The sequence below is a fragment of the Sylvia atricapilla genome, chromosome 8 (assembly GCF_009819655.1).
Source record: "Sylvia atricapilla isolate bSylAtr1 chromosome 8, bSylAtr1.pri, whole genome shotgun sequence".
Lineage (NCBI taxonomy): Eukaryota > Metazoa > Chordata > Aves > Passeriformes > Sylviidae > Sylvia > Sylvia atricapilla.
The window spans coordinates 17,895,561-17,914,030 of NC_089147.1; the positions used below are offsets into that span (position 1 = coordinate 17,895,561).

Sequence of the window (18,470 nt, forward strand, 5' to 3'; positions counted from 1 at the left end):
CGCTTGGAAAGGCGAGGCGTGTGCAGAGCGGCCCCCCAAAACCCATCCGGCGGCAATTACCCGGCGCTCCGGCAGCGCCGGGGTGCGGGCGGCGGGGCAGCGCTCAGGGGCACCCCGGGGCGGGGGGGACACGCAGGGGGCTGCGAGCCCCGGAGCGCCAGCGCTCTGAAAATAATGGGATTGTGTTGCTGCCGTTCACATTCCTGGCGTTTGCTGAGAAATGACGGTTTTTTCTTTTCATCCTCTCCATCCCCCCCCCGCCCTGCTCTGCACACCACGTGGGCCATTTGTAGGGCCCAATAGACCTATCCAAGTTACTCACTGTAGACAGCGCTGGAAATAATCAGATTAAGGCCAATTATGCGTGAGATTATAAAGGCAAGTGCTGAGAGGCAGAGCATGCTGTAGACAGATATAAAGACATCTGGCCACTTCCAGAACTCCACAGAGCCCTTCTGTCTCTGCAGCCAACAACTCACAGCGCCTTATTCTAAAGCAAAACACCCCCCAACCTTACCGGTGATTTTTACTTCTGTTCGGTTTAGGTATGGATTACTATATTCATGTACCTTCTGGATTTTTGTTTGTTTGCTTGCTTGTTTTTAGTATGACTGCATATAAATTTGAATTGTTTGGGTTGTTTTTTTTTTTTTTTTTCATTGCCGAGGACATTGGTGCCCAGTGTGTTGGATGCTTTAAAAAGAAGGCAGCTTTTAGGTTTTATTGCTGTTTCATTCAGGCAGATGTCTTTTAAGCAGATCAGTCTTACCTACAAACGTTTTTTTTTTTTTTTCTTTATGTAACTATTTTCTCCATAAAGGAACATTTGAGATAGATAGAGAGAGAGCGATAGAGATGGATGGATGCATAGACAGGAGAACAAGAGAGCCACAATCTGCTATTCTGGGCAGAAAAAAAACCCCAAACCAACAAAGTTTTGCTGTTTCTGATTACTGTGCACCAGCCACGGAGTTTTCTGCCTTTGGCTTTTTTAATTCGTTGCACGGGGTACAACGTGACACTAATTTCTCTTCTTCCTCTGGGATGGGCTTTAGGGTTACCGATGAGTTTCTTCAGGTATTTTCCTCTGACTCTTCACCTGTTCTGTTCTTTCCCTCCGCGTCCTCAGGTCTGCAGGAGGCACCTCGGCGGTGCGTCGCGGTGCCCGACCGGGGAGCTGGTGCCGGTCGGTGGGTGCGGGGGGTGCGCGGGACCCCCGCGGGCTGGCCCCGGCCGCGGCCCCGGTCCCGGCCCCGGTCCCGGCCGCCGTCGAGCTCGCAGGTGCGAGCAGCGGGCGCCCACCGAGCCGCAGGGCCATGTTCTACTTCCACTGCCCCCCGCAGCTAGAGGGTGAGTGTTGTCGCACAGAGATGTGTAAGTACAAGAGCTGAACTTCGAGTTGTCTGTGGTGGGCGCGGGGTGCGATGGGGACGGAAGGAGAAACTGTGACCGAACTTGCGCCACGACTGTCACGTACAAATACGTGCTGCGATAAGATGCAAATTTATAGAGACAACTAAATCGCATCCTTTTCCTTAAAAAAATACTACCCTATCCCCCTCCCCCCTCCTAGCTTTCCCCTCTTGTCACAGGAAGGAAAGAAGGATTGCATAATTATTTTTTTTTTAATTTGATTCCTGCTGGAAAGGGCTTGGTTTTACACCCCCACCCTCGTCATTTTGCCACCTGCCTCCCCTCTGTGGATAGCGATCCCGCAGTTGAGCCTCAGGCTAAGAGAGAGATGCTTTTCTCCCCTCCCAGCACAGATGTTGGTGTCATGGCTGTAATCGGGACACTTTCAGGACGTGGTCACGCCTCCTCCCTCCAGCCAAAGGGACTGCATAAATCTTTAATGCTATTTTACAAACATTCTGTGGGAGGATGGGGAAAAAAGAGGTACAACAGAAGGGAAAAAAAAAGGCGAAAAATAAATATTTGGGAGAATATTTTTCATTTTGTTATTGGTCAGAGACTTTTTTTTTTTTTAATTATTAGTATTATTGTTGTTGTTGATTTCCTATTTAAAAAATTGGTAGGCTTCAGGATTTCCCCGTGTCACCCCCGCAGATGCCCGGGGCCCTCTGTCCCCTGTCTCTCCGCTGCTCGTAGTGCGCGGAGCATCCCCGGAGCCGCGGCCGCGCAGCGCCAGCCCCCGGCTGTCCCGCCGTGCCCGGGCGCTGCCGGCGCTCCCGCGGCTGCAGGGCGGGAAAAGCGGCCCGGCGCCGGAAAACGCCCTTGCCCGGCCACCCCACTCCTTGCACGGCATCCCCCGGCCAGAAAGGGCTTTCCCTGCGGCGCCGCTGGCAGGAAGAAGTGGTCCAGCGATTTCATCTCACTTCGGGGGAGGGTCAGCCGCTCTCTGAACATAGCTTCCCAGGGCCACCGGACCCAAAGCCGATCTGTGCATCCCGGCTGGAATATTCGCTCCCCAAAGTTTTCTCCGGGCTGGACAGGGGAACCAGACTGGGCAGGACAGTGCGAGGGTCCTTCCCGGCGGTGCCGCCGAGCCCTGAGGCGGCTTTGTTTGCTAGTTTTTGGCAGTCAGCTTTGGAAACGTGCTCTCGTTTTTGCTTGTTTGTTTGTTGTGTGTTTGTTTCTCCGGAGCCTGTGTTTGGCGGCCCGAGACGGGAGGGTCCCCGCAGGCTGCAGCCTCTCCTGGCGGTGTCCGGGGCCGGCCCCTCTCTCTCCCGGCTCTGGCAGCAGCGGCGCAGGGAAGGGGCGATCTGTCCTGCCAAAGGGCGAAAACAACCTTGGGCATCACAAGTGAAAAAAAAAACAAAACTATATATATATACCTCCGTCCAAAGCCCCCCATCCATCCATCCATCACCAAACCAAAAAGGAGAAACAGAAAAGCTCTGTTCGGCCAGCGTTTGGGCACCCGGGGAGGCTCGGTGCCGCAGGGAAGAGACCGCGTTCTGGGGGTCACCGGACAGTATTGTATTCTCTGATGAGGCTCTCCTAGGCCCACATGGAGTGAGCTTTGTGTGAGGAGGGGGCTCGGGGCCGTGTTTATCTTCTAAATGATGCTGCAAGATGAGCGGTGACCTCCAGCTCACGTACCCCAGAGCACTTCAGGTGCAGGTCTGCGAGTGGGGTCACAGGGACACTCAGCGACGCTTCTGGGGTTTCGGGTAGTTTTCTACTCTGTGAGGGTTTATTTTGGTTTGCTTTTGTTTGTTTGTGGGTTTTTTTGTGCCTTTATTATTATTATTATTTTATTTTATTTTTAATTAAGTTTTGAGTGATTTTTTTAGCCTGTTTCGTTTTGTTTGTGGGTTTTTTAGCCTGCTTTGTCCGCGAACAGAAAGAGAGTGACACATTTCAACAGGGGCACGCAGAGATGATGTGTGACTGGGGGAGCCACGAAGGCCAGGGTCTGCTCCATGGGACACGGTTAGCATCCCGGCGGCCCATCCGCGCTCTCCCGACCTCCGTCTGGGGACAAACCCCCGGCGCCCCAGTCGGGCTCTGGAAGGCCGGTCGGGGAAGGGCAGGGCCTCCTCCAGCCCCGCTGCCGACTCCCGGCCCTCCAGCCGTGGCCGAGCCCCGGCGCCGGGCTGTACCGAGCCCCGTGCCCACGTTCTCCTCCTGCAGCCAGGGCGGGCAGAGCCCGGGTCCCCGTTCTCCTTCTGCAGCCAGGGCGGGCAGAGCCCGGGTCCCCGTTCTCCTCCTGCAGCCAGGGCGGGCAGAGCCCGGCTCCCCGTTCTCCTCCTGCAGCCAGGGCGGGCAGAGCCCGGGTCCCCGTCCTCCTCCTGCAGCCAGGGCGGGCAGAGCCCGGCTCCCCGTTCTCCTCCTGCAGCCAGGGCGGGCAGACGGGCCCGTGCGGCCGCTCCCGCGGGGTGCGGGGACGGGAACCTGTCCCGGGCCTCGCCGCCTTCTCGTCCGGGCAGGGCCTTCCGCAGACGGGCACGGCCTTTGCGGGCTGCCTATGCCAAAGCTTCGCCTCTTCGTCCTTTCAAAGCACAAACGGCCTGGAAAATACTCTTTCCTGGGACGGGGTGAGCTCCGGGCGGCAGAGCCCCGCAGCAGCGGAGATGGGGCAGCGCTGCCCGCCCGAGCGGCTCCGTGCCCCGGCCCTGTGTCCCCTAACGCGGCTCTCGGCCCGCAGGCGCGGCCCCCTTCGGAGGTCACTCCGCCGGAGACTTCGACGACGGGTTCCTGCGAAGGAAGCAGCGCCGCAACCGCACCACCTTCACCTTGCAGCAGGTAGGAGCCCTCTGCCTTCCTCTGGCCTCCGCACCCGCTGCCCCCTGCTTGCGGCTCCATCCTTGCTCCTGCCTCCCCCGAGGCTGCTCCCTGCCGGCTCCCAGCCTCCTGCCCGCACGGCCCGTGCCGTGCCAGCCCCAGCCCGCCTGCCCCGCTGCCTCGGGGGGCTCCTTCTCCTCATCCGTGCCTGGCAGCACCCCTGTGCGGGGCCGGATCCCTCACGGGTCTCTGCTCTCCTTCCCTCCGTCAGCTCGAGGCCCTGGAAGCCGTTTTTGCTCAAACCCACTACCCCGATGTCTTCACTCGGGAAGAGCTGGCTCTGAAAATCAACCTCACGGAGGCCAGGGTGCAGGTAAACATCCTGGGGAATTACTTAACTCGGATATTCAAACTGGCAAACTTTTTTTTTTTTTTTTTTATATTATTTCTTTTTTTTATATTTGACATCATGACTGCAGAGTGCACATTTGGCCAAAGAACGCAAATGAAGACGATCTGTCATTTTCATGATGCACTTTAATAACATCAACATAATGTGGAATATTAGATTAGGTTGATTAATCGGTCATTCATAATTAACTAGTGATAATGTTCTACACTAATTTGTCCGCGTCTCCAAGGTACTAAATTACATCAATGCACATCCATTTCCTTGCTTTTGGAGGGGGGGCGTGGTGCAGAGAAAAGAGCTGAGACGTGATTCTCCAAAGCAGCTATGACCACTGTCGAGCAGTGGGGTTAGTCAACTGCAGGGAGCTCAGCTGCCAGGAAGAAAGCTTCTGCACCTCCTCAACTTTTCTCCGTTTGCCTTCTTTCTAAACACTTCATTTAGGCAGCTAGAGCCTGCAGAGCAATTTCCACACCTTTAATATGATCCAATAAATACCATTAGCCATGATTACTCTTTCCACGGCCACACTTTTCCAGCCCTCCCTTTCTGCTTTCTCCTCACCTTTTTCCTTGTTTTTATTTTTTTCGTTTTTCTGTATATTTGTTTTTTCATACCCAGTCCATACAAATCTGTACGTGCTCTGCTAAGAGAGGCAGTCTTGTAGTTGTCAGAGATGAATCCCTGTAACTCTTCAGGCATGCACCACAGAGTTGCAAACCATTTTTTAACACGATTACACATTCATTTTTATTTATGGGGCTTTTCTGCACTCTGCTCTTCTATATATTTTTTTATTTATTTAGGTGCTTGGGGTTAAGACTATGCAAAGATCTAATTGTAGGAAATATAATAGCTTGCCTTTTGTTCCCTAGGGTCATGTTAGTATCTCTTAAAACCCAATGGCTGAAGAGAGATAATGGAATTCACCACAGTAAATTGAGGATTGTAAACAAATTATTTCTCCTATAATCAGATTATGTGATCCTGATTATTAAATCTGAACATGAATCATTGGTCATATGTGGGCAAATTAAACTGATTATTATTTGGAAATGAAAATCTCCTTTTACCACTGCATTGTAGGTACTGGCTTAAAAAATAATAAAAAATGCCATTTTGGCTATTGGTGCCTAAAGACTGAACTGCAAATTGAGATAAATGGGACAATTATTGAGCATTCAGAAGTGGAAGATCATAACTTCTTCCTGAAAGGTGCAAGGGTGAGATAGGGGTGGTGACAATTAGATTGCTGAGGACTGGTGTTTAGCCTTGTTGTTGGCTATTATGCAAACAGACAATAGATGCAAGCATTTGTTTAGCCTGCTTTCATGCAGGGACATGGGGAAACACAGAGGATGGGAGATATGTTTACATTTATACCCCTTGCTCATTCAAATATGATTAATGTGCTATAAAGCAGAGTCTTAATCGAAGATGATGTTGTCAAACAATAACTAAATAGGGAAATAAACGACTTCATCATGCTCTTTCCTCAGAAGCAGGCAAACTGTCAGTGCAAAGTCATTAAAATATGATAATGAAAAATAGCTCAATTAAATATTGTTATAGCTGTGACCTTCATTCAATTAAGACACAAGAAAGTGTCTGCATTTTGCTTTGCATTTAACCGCTCTAAATTTAGAATATAGATAAAATCATTATTCAATGTTTGCTGATACATGCAATTAAAAGGCAGCTAACTAAAATGGAATTGGAGAAGAATAATAATAACAATCTCGCCTATACTTGAATTCATGTATTAAAATGTGGATTTCCTGACCTCAAGAGAGGCTTGGCATTTTCTACCTCAAACATGGTTCTTTCAGCATATCAGCTCCAAGGTTAATAGAAAAAAAAAGTTTTTAGACTTTTAGAGTCAGGTGAAAAAAAAATCAAGAATACGAATGTTTGTTCTGCATATGGGGGAAAAAAAAAAAAAAAGGTTTGGAAACTGGTGTTTTATTCTGAGGTCCTAGTGTGGCGTGAGGTGGGGGCAGTTGCCCGACCACATTTTAAACTGCAGAATGTTGTTCCAAAATTAGTACCTATCGGCTTTTGAGTCCTCTGAAAGCAGACTGGGCACGAGAGGAAGAACAGTCAGTTTCAACCCGCTCCAGAAAATGGGCTGGATGAGATGGCCAGATACATGTCTTTTCATTTCTGACCTCTCTGATTCTAGCAGCAGCTGATTTAAAGATTTATATATGTTTTCATCAGAATGCTTGAATATGTATTTAACACCGTCCCTGTAAAAAGGCTTTTAGATGTGTTAAAGCATAGAAATCAGTAAGAATTAAATGTTTTCATAAAGACTTGCATGTGATTAAATGCTTTGCTAACTGGCACAGTAGTATTGAAACTATTGCTTTTAAAATATTTGCTGTGACATGCATTTTAAATGTCTTTAGACATTTCTGACATGTTTTCCAGACACAAAAATATTACAGATACAAATGCAATCCTAGGACTCAACAAGAACAGCAATGGGGATTCAAAATAAGAGGAAGATTTAGCCAAGATGCTAAATGACAGATTTCAGTGGAGTAACAATTTACAATCTCCTTGCTTCCCATTTGGCTAAACATGGATTTCACCTAGGACTGCTCTCCCACTCCAGGTGTGGTTCCAAAATCGAAGGGCTAAATGGAGAAAAACAGAGAGGGGCACTTCTGACCAAGAGGGCTCTAAGGAAACCATGGCTGAGGTGGCACCTCCCACCAGGAATTTAAATTCCCCTTCTCCAGCAGATCAAACCAGGAATAAAAAAGAAGGTCTGGAGATCCAGCAGAGGTAAGAGTAATACATTATTATATCAGCTGCCTGTCTTTGGGGCAATAATGTCTTGTATGTGTGTACATGCATACAGATTTCCTGCTATGCCTTGAGCTACAGGTATCGTCTTTAGAAAGTGAAGTGTTTCTGTTCCCTGTGGAGATGCTGAGAAGCTGGTGGCTGTGGGAGGCTGATGTTGTCCAGCCTGGGTCACATCTGGTTGGATGCTGAGACACCAATGTGTTTGTGTGTGTGCACAAGTGGAATCAGCTGGTTCTGGTTTTGTAAGGAAGTTGTTTTCTCTTCCCCATCAGCCTGAGCCGATCAGTGGGTCCTACAGGACCTTTCTTCCCTTCCTGCCTGCCGGGGACTCTTCTCAACACAGCCACCTATGCACAAGCTTTATCCCATGTCGCCTCTCTAAAAGGTAAATTATTTTATTTAACTTGGGGGTAAGCTCAAAGAGCATCCCTTTCCAGCTAAGTGGCATGATCCCACTGCCCTCTGTGGGGAAGCCTTTGGGAAGTGGTAGATTCCTCTTTCTGTTAAGATTGGTAGTAATTGCACTGACCAATGCTGCATGTACCAAAGTGAGTTTCCCGTTGTATTTCATGGCAAGACTCCTTCATTTTACTCTGACAACTACTTTTTGTGAGGTCAGTTTTTCTCTCAAGGAGTAAGACATTGTAGAGTTTGCTCCTTTAGAGTTTTTGTTGCATATGCTTTTTTTAAGAGTTAAATTTATTCTAATAAATTAGTTATATACATCCTTTTGCATTATGTAGTACCTGGCACCATTACCGATGCCTCATCTGCTCTTTGCATGTGGTTTCCTTTGCAGTGCATCTCTGCACAATCCAGACCTTTCTCTTCTTGGACAGTAGATCCCTTTTGAGAACTTGAATAAAGCATGTTCCTGGGGACAGGGGAGGATGCAAAGTGATTCCTCATTACCTGAGACCCAGGCTTCAGGAAGGGTACATCCCGTGTCTGTATACTTTCAGTTTCCAAAAAGCAGCAGTATGCATCTTTTAAAAATAAATCACCTACTCATCCATTAGCTGTTCTTAGTCTTACAATTTATAAGACTAAGGGTGTAAGCAGGATGAATTCAATTTATAGATTTATAGGATGCAAAGCCTCATAGCAGTGCCAAGCACAAAGAGGCACATACATTTTACTCTGTGTCCCAATGTGCTGCAATAACTTGTGAGGAAAGTTTCTCAGTTAAAAGACCCCCAACTATAAAGAAAAATGTCCTCTAATGCATCTCACTGTATTCTCTGGCATGTCTCATGCTCCTTGTATCTCCAGTTAAATCAGCACTGCTAAGGTATATTCCTGCAGCAAATGTTTGGAACTCCTGAGTTGTGTGTTAAGTCCAGAGTCCTGCCCCCTGCACCCCCTTCCCTCCTGTCCTTTGAAAAAAGCTGAAGCCAGACACACCACACCGTTCCTGCTCTTTTGGAAGGTGTGGAACCTGGAATTTTGAATCAAGAAATGACACAGAGGTGTGACCTGAACCCTAAAACTGAAAGGTTAATTGTTGCCTGTAAGTGGGCAGCAGCTGAGTCCTGAGTCCTCTTGATCTCCACCCTGTGAAGTCTTGGGGTCGTGAATTTTGGCTTTTTTCATTGGGCAGGAAGAGCCTCTCCGGAGTAGATACAGCTGAAATCTTTCAGGCAAAAAAATTGTTCATTGATAAATGTAGTCCCAGACAGGTTGAAAAGTGTGGGAAAAGAATTGTGTTCAATGAATAATTTAGATGAAAGTAAAGTTGTTTTTTTTTTTTTTTTTTCTTAAAGTTTAGGTTCAAACATTTTCAAAATTAAATCCATCAATTGTGTTTTCACTTGTTTCATGTTTACATGTAGCTAAATTTTAAGAAAAAAATTATCCAAATAAACAAAGCCAAACAAAATGAAATAAAAAGATTTAAAAATTGTGAGGCATTGATATTTGTAGCTGGTTGGGTTTTTTTGTTTATTTGGGGTTGGATTGTTGTTGCTGTTGGTTTTGTTTTTTTATTTTTAGTTTTATTTATTTGGAAGATTTCTTGATACTCCTTTCTTTGATTTTACAGCTTAGCCACTAAATTGAGACACTATAATTTGATTTTTTTTGCTTTATTGAAGTTTTACAATATGTGCAGAAAAAGTTCTATTCCTGAATCTTTGGTAGATATTAAATAGTCAGTTGAACAGACTAAGAGACAGTGTCCCTGAAAAACTGGTCCCAAATGTAAATAGAGATTTTTTATTTATACAATTTTTTAAGGAATGGTCAATTATCAGGTGCTTGCATATTGTCTTGGTGAATGTTGTCAGTTATACATGCAGTTCATTCCTGAAATGTCTGGTTTATATTTCCTGCCTGGCACTAGAAATCTCCAGGTACATGCAAAGGGACTGAGATAAAGTGGTATATTTTGATTTTATGAAATCCAGATTCACCCATCTGTGTATCCACCTACCAGGAGTTGCCTGTGCCTGTCAGTGTATTGTTATACTTGCAAGGAGTTGGTAGTCTGAGTCGCTGCTTTGAGGGGAGCTCTTTTTCTTCTGCTGCCAGCTCTGCTGCTAGGTCTTAGTAATGTCAAATTCTGGCTTTGGGGTTAAGGGGGAAGAACTTGCTGTTGCATGAGGGACCAAACCTGATATATACAAGCAGAGAATACTGTAACATCTTTCTTGTGGTATTGATATATGGAGTATTGTGTCCTCCTTCCTTGGCTCATGTCCACAAGTTCTTTCCTCACTTCTCCAAGAGTAATTCAGTTGGGCTGGGGCAGGGCTGTGCACAGCAGTCACTGAGCTTTGGTCCTGTTAACTGGTGACCAGGACAGTCTCTAGAGCTTCTGAGTGGACCAAAGGTATCACAGGCTTAATGCACATTTTGTTTTCCCTTGATGTGGAAACTCCAGGTCAATGATGGTTCATTTAAACCAGCGTATTTGAGAGCACAACCAAGCTCATGTGTCAGTCTGGACCAAAAGATTATAGTTGTGGGAAGGAAGGAAAGAATAGGGAAAGACACAGTGTTCACAAAACCTTAATATGTCTGTCTTTGTCATGTACTCAGTTCAGTTTGCTTGACTCTCCCTTTTCATTTCCATTTGAGACAGGAGCTATGTGCATGCATATGTATAATAGTGTATGTTCTTATACATCTTACTTAAGGAACCTAAGCTTCTCCCTTGAAAATCTAGTCGCATTTTGCTGCAGAAATTATGCCAGAACCCTGCCACAGTCAGTCTGGAGGCATAGGACTTTATGTCACACAAATCCCATAAAACTCAGCACAGGGCATAAAGTCATGAGCTGCTTGATTTTTGGATTGCTTGGATAAGTGAAAACACAGCAAGTAGAAAAGCTTCCAAAATTTTTTAAGTTTTATTGAAGAGTGAAATGATTGAGAGGTCTTCCCAGTATTTGTTTTGTGCCAGCCATGCTTTGAAACTACCAGGAATTCTCTGTGCTTTTGAAAGCAAAGTAGTTGCTCCAGAATCAAAGCATTGTTTCACTATGAAAGGATGCATGACCCTGCTTTCTTCTATGCAAGTGTCAAACCAAATGCAGCTCCTCTGTGAGGATCTTGTAAATAGATATGAATTCCCACCATTGGGGAATGATCTTGGCCAGTAAGAGAAATCATATTCTTCAGTAAGGCCATAAGAGCTGCCTGCAAAGCAAATGAGCACTCTCAGCATGTCAGGTTCTACTAGGAAGTGTAGGTTGTTTTCTTATTCTTTTGAGGAGTCAAGATGTGCTTTGTTGGACTTGTGAGCCAACACTTCACTGGTGTTGGTGAATAATATTTGACTGATGCTTTAAAAGGAGACAAAATCAATACAGTGAATAACAAGTGATGATGGTGATGTAAGTAATTAATAATTATTTTATGCTCTCAGGGACCATTTGCATTCCATCATCTGAGAGTTCTCCATCTTTAGTAAAAAACCTAATATCTCTCTTTCCCTTCTCTGACTTTGCTTGGCTCTAGACCCGGGTTTCCAAAGCTACATGAAGTGCTTAGGTTACAAGGTTCTGGGATCTAATTTGTAGTATAAGGATTTAATAGTTGAGGGTGAAGTTGGTCTACAAGAGACAGGAAATCTCAAGACAGCCTAGTCTGGGGGGGGACTAAGCATGCAACTTTGCATTTGGAAAGTCTGTGAAGTGCATGTTAGGCTTGCCTTGTGGCTCTGGACTCCACATGTGCCACTTCTAGGATATAGGGATATTATTGGAGCATGACAGCAGGCCTGCTCCGATGAATGAGAAGAAAGCTATTTTCCCTAAGCACAATACCCCATGAACTCTCCTGTCTCTAAAACTGAGATCTTTTTTTTCCATCGAAGTGAGGATATTGACACCACAAGATGTTCTGTTAATAATATGGGCTGGCTATATTATGCAAAGAAAACTGTTATTCAGAATATAGACTTTCAGAGAAGAGTATTATCAGTGGACAGTTTTTCTCTATTTCTATCAAATATTCTGTGTTCAGTAATACAACAGGCCTTTTCCTGTCTCCTCTCTGAAGTTTAGTACATTGGAGGCTATACTCAGTAGCAAGCATCTGTTAACTACTGTATCATCTCCCTGTGTACTATTCTGCGAGGAAATACAATTCCTCATCTGAAAAATTAGCAAAGTCATAATTTCTGGGGTATACAATGTTTCCTACTTCAGGGGTTTAGTACTTCACCACTGGCCATACTTAGAAAAAGGTTGACTCACAGAGATGAAATTTCTGTGAAATTTTTCTCTGAAATTGCCCTGATTTGACAACTATGCTACTTCATTGTGGTGACTTCGACAGTTCCATGATCCTCCAAGATGAAACACTTACTGTAAGCCAGGCATCTGCAGTCCATTTAGTAGATTTAATTGCAGACCTCAAAGATGAAGGGAAAATACTTGTTTTATTTATGGGCTGTAAAACTATAGAGTCATCTGGAGAAGCTAGTGTTCTGTGCAGAGAGACCTCAGAGTACCTTCTTAATGGATGACAGCATGAATGCAATTCATTAATGCAGAAGATGTTATTAATGGGTGTAAACAAGAATCTCCGTTTTTGAGCGGATGTGTTCTGCCATTCTGGTGGCTGAAGCCAAGAGTGTGTCTGTTACGTTCTGTTGAAATTTCCCCAGACCCCATGATGAGTGAAGTGTATGAGGAGAGAAATAATTACACTTGCCAGGGAATTACTTTCATAATTCACCCACAGCTCTGCTCTGTACAAGTTATAGCTCAGTTGGTTTTCACGGCACCTCCACACCACAGATAGAGAAGCACAACTGCATTATGCACATCCAAATGGGCATTGCAGGGCACTGTTGATTAGGGTCTTTTATGGTTTGCTGCTGCTGTGGTTGCTGTTTGTATTAGGGAGGCTTAATTGCAGTATCCAGGGAAAAAACCTACAACATAACTAGAACTGCCTGTCCATTACATTTCCATTTCTGTTATGGAAAGATAAAGGGAATTTGCCCAGATCCATTGGGCAATTCTCATTGCCAACATTATGAAAGAAGTGTTCAAGGACCTCTAACTCACCCTTGAACTGGTGTTTACTGAATTGAAGCTCCATTGTTTACTGTAAGAGTGGGGAATGGGAATAAACTCTTGGGGTCCTTTATTTTCAGTGTCGTCCTTGATTATGGACTTACTGACTTTTCTCATGTAGCATAGTCAATATATTAAGTTGATTTGTTTGGCATTTTTCCTAGTTTATCTGCCACTCTGACTTCAGAGAATCTAAAACATTCCTTTATCTTGCTGCAGATGCACACACCTTGGGAAAATTATTTTGACTCCAATCACAGGTCCCCAGCTCTGGCATTGCCTTACCTCACAGGTAGAGAGTTTTGATCTTTTTCACAAATACTAGGAAATACCCAGGTACTTGGAGCCCTAAGAGCCATGGGTAGGAAATGGGTGCTGTCTTGTTCCTCTGGGACAAATCTGGGGTTAGGTTAGTGGACCTTGGCTGGCCAGCTGTTCCTGTTGATGAGGTTGCTGAGCTGACAGTATTAAAAGAACTGGTTCTGTTCTCCCAGCTTTTTTGTGGGCTTTTCTGCCAGCCTTCCTTCCCTAACAGGCAAGTCCTGGCTTCTGATTTTTTTTTTCTCTTTGGAGAGTACTATTGGCACAAATAAAGGAAGATGAAATCCTCCAGTTGTAGTGTTGAGTTATTTAGACAAAAAGGCACCTGATGATAGAGCAGCTGAGCCAGATCATCAGCTCTTTGTTGTTTCCACTGGGCATATAGGGGCCACAGCCAAAGAGATGAAATTTTAATATTTGGACTCTGCTGTCACCTCTGAAGTGCTCTTCCAGCCTCTGGGCATCACAGGGTACCTTCCACATTTAACCAGTTTCTCAGTAGAAGAAGAATCTAGTATAATCATTTAGTATAATTCCAGCAGCCCTGAGGCTAACCCGAATTACACTGGGACCATCTGATGCTTCTCCATTTTATGGCTGAGTTCATACCTTTCTTGTTCTGAACATCCTGATTCAGAGCTCAAGAAGATTTGGATAAAGCCACTTTTATGTTTCCTGCTTTTGACTCAGGCTTTAGTAGACAGAATGTCGGTGTCATCTGTGAAGTGCAAGAGGGAGGTCCCTTTGAATCAGCTCCCACTGGTAATCAACACTATGAACTTGAGGTTGTTGTTGACCTTCCAATCCATATGAAAGGGATTAGAGCTGAAGAAAACCAATGTGATGGCTATGGGAAGATAACAATAATTAAATCAAACATTATATTTTCTCTGAAAACTAAACAGCATGCATTGATATATGAGGATTTAAAATGAGATTTTTTTTCTCTCCTTCTCTCCATGTCAGGTTGTTGTTCAGCTGTCCATATCAAATACTGATATGCACAAATAATGAAAGAGGAAAGGAATGTGGAGTTTGCCTTTTGGAAAGACTACCTATTAAATTCTTTAAGCTCTTGACTTGAAATACAAAATACATATCTTAAAATTTATAATGATATTTATGTATTAGCATGTGTCTCCCTCCTATCCCTCTCTTCCCACCTGAAACTGAACGATGGAACTGCACAAAAGAGTCTACAATGAAAAATGCAGATCAAATATTGTTACAATTTAGATGTGATGTTGGCAGAGACAAGACAAAACTAATTTAATTTTTCCTGTCAGTCTCTGTAGTAGATCAATTAAACTGCCAAGTGGATCAAATATTTCAGACTGTATTTATTACATTAAGTATTTATGTTCAGGCTGGGCATTTAAAGTATGATCTCATATAGGAATAGAAGGAGGTTCAGATCAATCCAGCAGAATTTGCTGTAAGTTAATGGAAATCTAATTGTGTATTTTAATTTTGTGTCCAGGAGGCAGTAAGTTCCTGAAAGAAAGCAAACAATACCCTGTCCATATTGCAGCAACTTGATACAAATCCTGTTAAACTAATCTCAGATTATTACAGATGTTGGTGGGAGCTGGATCAAGACTTAGGGCTGACAGCTGAACTCTCTCAGATTTTGATGGCAGCTGGATGCCTGAAGTCCTCTGAAGATTCAAAATAAGTAGGAACAATTCCTTCCTTTCCCACTGTGGGCTCAGGGCTACTGCACTAAGATGTTAAAAACAGCTGCTGCCTGCTATATATGAGTGTCTCTTTCCTGGTCAGTGTCACTTTTCTGGAGATTGTGGGCTGACTGACAGGCAGCCTTGGACTCCTGAGTGTCCCATTGTTGGTCTTGGCTTTGTGCTGGCAAAGGCCAGTACATTTCACTGGCCTTATTATCTGCAGATTCAGGTGATTGTAAGGTGGAGTCAACCTTCTTTACAACATACATTAAAAAGGAACAAGGGTAAATCCTATTCTCCTCTAGTCTAGCTGGACCCTGGACCAAATTATGCTTTTTACTTTACTTTTTTTTCCTGTGTGACATGTTTGCAAGTATTTTAACCTCAGTGAAAATGAAAGGAATGGTTTATGGGTGAATTATTGCTAGAGATAGCTTAGTTTCCACCACAGGTAACTGCACCCTCAGGTTGCAGAGACACTAGGTAATATCAGGGCTAATTATTAAGCAAAGAGCTTAGGCTGGTACTGAGTACTGATAAATATTTTATTCCTCTTAACAGTGGAATGAAAATTATTCTTAGGGGATGGAGCTGATTCCTGCTTTTTTGAGAAGGGGAAGACTGCTTTTCACTTCTACCCACCTCTCATAAAGCAATGTCTGTGCCCAGTCCTGCATTAGGCACCACAGGCCAGCCCTCCCCTCAGCCTGGGAGCTGAACAGCTGTGTTAGAAAACCTCATTCAGTTTGTGTTAGAAAGGAGCAGTGCAAAGGCAGCTGATGCTCCTGCAGGCCTCCCGGCTCCCCTGTCTCTGAGCAGAAATTGGAGACAGTGGGACTTGGTCAAAAGATCTGCTGCAAACTCCAGGGACTCTGAAAGGCCTCTCCTCCCTCTTGTTAAAACAGTGGCTGTGATTCAACAGGGCAAAAAATTATTTTATGAGCATGGCTGGCAGTGGCAAAAACTGTAAGTTGTGCTACTGAGTAGATTTTATTACAAACCTTCCTTCTGACCTGCTCAAAACAGCCACAGAATTCAAGATTGAGCTTCCTAGAGCTAAAAGCAAAAGAAGCAGAAGATTTTAGTCAAGTGCTATAACTTTCTTGTGCTTAAATGCCTGGACCCATGGAAATGTTGGTCTGCTGATCATATGCTTTATCAGAGAGGTATTACAAGAGAAAAGGGATCTTTCCATTTATATTGATAAGCTGTCCTTTGTAGATGCTGTTTTTTGAAATACAAAGAATATTTTTTCTGGAATGTTACTGGCAACCACAAATCTCTGACAATTGCTGTGGAGAAGTCTTGCCAACATCTTAAAAACAAACAACTGGCTGCCTTCATTCCTAGCAGATGGGTGCTGACCCATTGCTACCAAGAGCAGAAGTGTAAAGCTCTGTAGGTTATTAGTTCCATCACTTAGTCATGAGCCATTTAACTCAAATATTAACTGCAGAAATTAAAGCAAGTCCTTGGCTTGGAAAGATCAGGGGAAGATACTGCATCGTGCCAGGATGTGTGTGGCTGGGCTGTTTCTTGTTGAAAGGTAGCATCTCAGCAAAAGACAGGCTTTTGCCAGGGGTGCACATGAGGATGTGGAGTTGGTGTGGCCTCTAAGACTCCTGGAAAAATGGTGGCTAATGGTGTCTGTTTTGTTAACCAGAGAGTAAATTCAAGGAGTAGCTGAGCCATCCCACTCTGTGTCCCCATCCTACTCCTCTGACACATTCTCCACCATTCAATAGAAGCCTCTAAGCTGGGTGTCAGTGTGGCTTTTTGGATGGACTGCATGTCCTGCCCAGTGATCAACCTACACTTTCAGGTGTGCTTATTTGAGAACTGCCCAAGCTCCAGCATTTATCAGAGAGAAACCAGAGGAAGAGCCTGCAGTGTTCCATTTCAGGAAGGCAGCTGGTGGAGTGAGGACTGTCTCTGTCAGTGGGTTGCAGGGAAGATTTTGGCTTCAACAGAGAGGAAGCACTTAATCTGCTCTCCACTGTTTTCTTGCCTGCTTGGAACAGCCATGTATTCCAAATGACAGGGTAGAGATGCTCTGGCCCATCTCTCCTCATGGGACTCTTAAGCTGTATCAGAGCAGCAACTTTATATAGCCTTGGCTCACTTCTGGAGGCTGCTCAGTTTGAGCTGTCATCCTTAAACAGCACAGACATTGAATGGGTAAAGGTAGAACAGACTCTTGCAGGTAGACACGGTGCCAGTAGTTGACAGGTGCCTGGCCAAGGAAAAGTATCTCATTTTACAGTGAGGTAGGAGAAGGTCGTTGTAACAAGTGGAATATTTTCAACTTTCTCTCTGCTCTAATCTTTCAGGTAAAGAAAAGCATCAGGGCCCCTCACTCACCAAATGCTGCTGCCCACATTGATCAAGTGTAGTGTGCAGGGCAGGGACATCTCCAGTGTGGGGCTGATGGCTGCCACAGAACTGCAGCTTGATAGGAGAGGAGGGAATGAGCCAAGCCTCGCTTATGAGGAAATCTCATGTGTGATCTGAGCTTCACTGCTTCCTTCTGTCTATACTTCTGTCTTGCACTCTGTCACCCTGGATCACTCACAGTGTAATATCCTTCTTACAGAAGGATCAGCAAGACAGGATATGGGTTTTCTAGCCCTAGTGATCCAGAGGACACCTGTGTACTCACTAAAGGTCAATGTATCCACTGAGGGTGAACCCCATCTCTGTCCTCTTGAGACTGACCATGGAGGGAACAGATAGTCTCTATGCCCTTCCCCAGCAGTGACAGTGCCTTCTCTCCTTCCTCCCCAGGGAGCCCGCTGTGCTCGTGCTGTGTTCCTGACCCCATGGGCCTCTCCTTCCTGCCCACCTACGGCTGCCAAAGCAACCGCACCGCCAGCGTGGCCGCGCTGCGCATGAAGGCGCGCGAGCACTCGGAGGCTGTGCTCCAGTCTGCCAACCTGCTGCCCGCCGCCAGCAGCAGCCCCACTCCTCCTGCCAAACCCGGCCCCGAGGGCAGCCAGGACAAGCAGCCCTCTCCAGCCAAGGAGCACATGGAAGGGGAGAAGAGCGTATGAGACCGGAGCGGTGCTGGCCCCGCGGCTCAGGGCGGTGACCCGCCGCCGGCGCTCTGCCATGGGGTGAACTGCAGTGGGGCCGTGCCCTGCAGGACATCACGGGGCCACCAGGGACCCCGCACAGCTGAGTGGCCTCTTTGGCTGCCTTCCACGCACCCCTGCTTTTCTTGTGTCGCTGTAGGTTCATTTCCCTGATTTATCAGCACTATCTGTGTTTGGAAACATTCACGAAGCTGTTTTTATTCCCCTCCTGTCCCATACATCCCAGGGACGCTGAAAGGCCTAGGATCCTGGCTTGCTCCTGCACGTCTCGACTTCCCATCCTGGGTGAAATGGGTGGCTGGAAGCAGCACATCACTTCCAGATGTGAGTTCTGGGGCAAGAGATGCACCCAGGCACCAGTTACTCCACTGCTCACAACAGAGGGGAAGGAATATCCAGGTATATCCCAGTTTGGCCTGCTGTTTTCTGAAGGCAT

The 18,470-nt window shown here is 45.7% G+C and overlaps 1 protein-coding gene across 1 annotated transcript; it reads left to right on the forward strand.

Moving 5' to 3' along the window:
* The first annotated feature begins 1,316 nt into the window (after positions 1–1,316).
* Positions 1,317–17,992, forward strand: DRGX (dorsal root ganglia homeobox). The gene is made up of 6 exons (XM_066324492.1): positions 1,317–1,350; positions 4,112–4,209; positions 4,460–4,561; positions 7,218–7,390; positions 7,687–7,799; positions 17,727–17,992. Exons 1-6 carry the CDS (start codon positions 1,317–1,319, stop codon positions 17,990–17,992), a joined length of 786 nt encoding a protein of 261 aa, XP_066180589.1.
* The last annotated feature ends 478 nt before the right edge of the window (positions 17,993–18,470 follow it).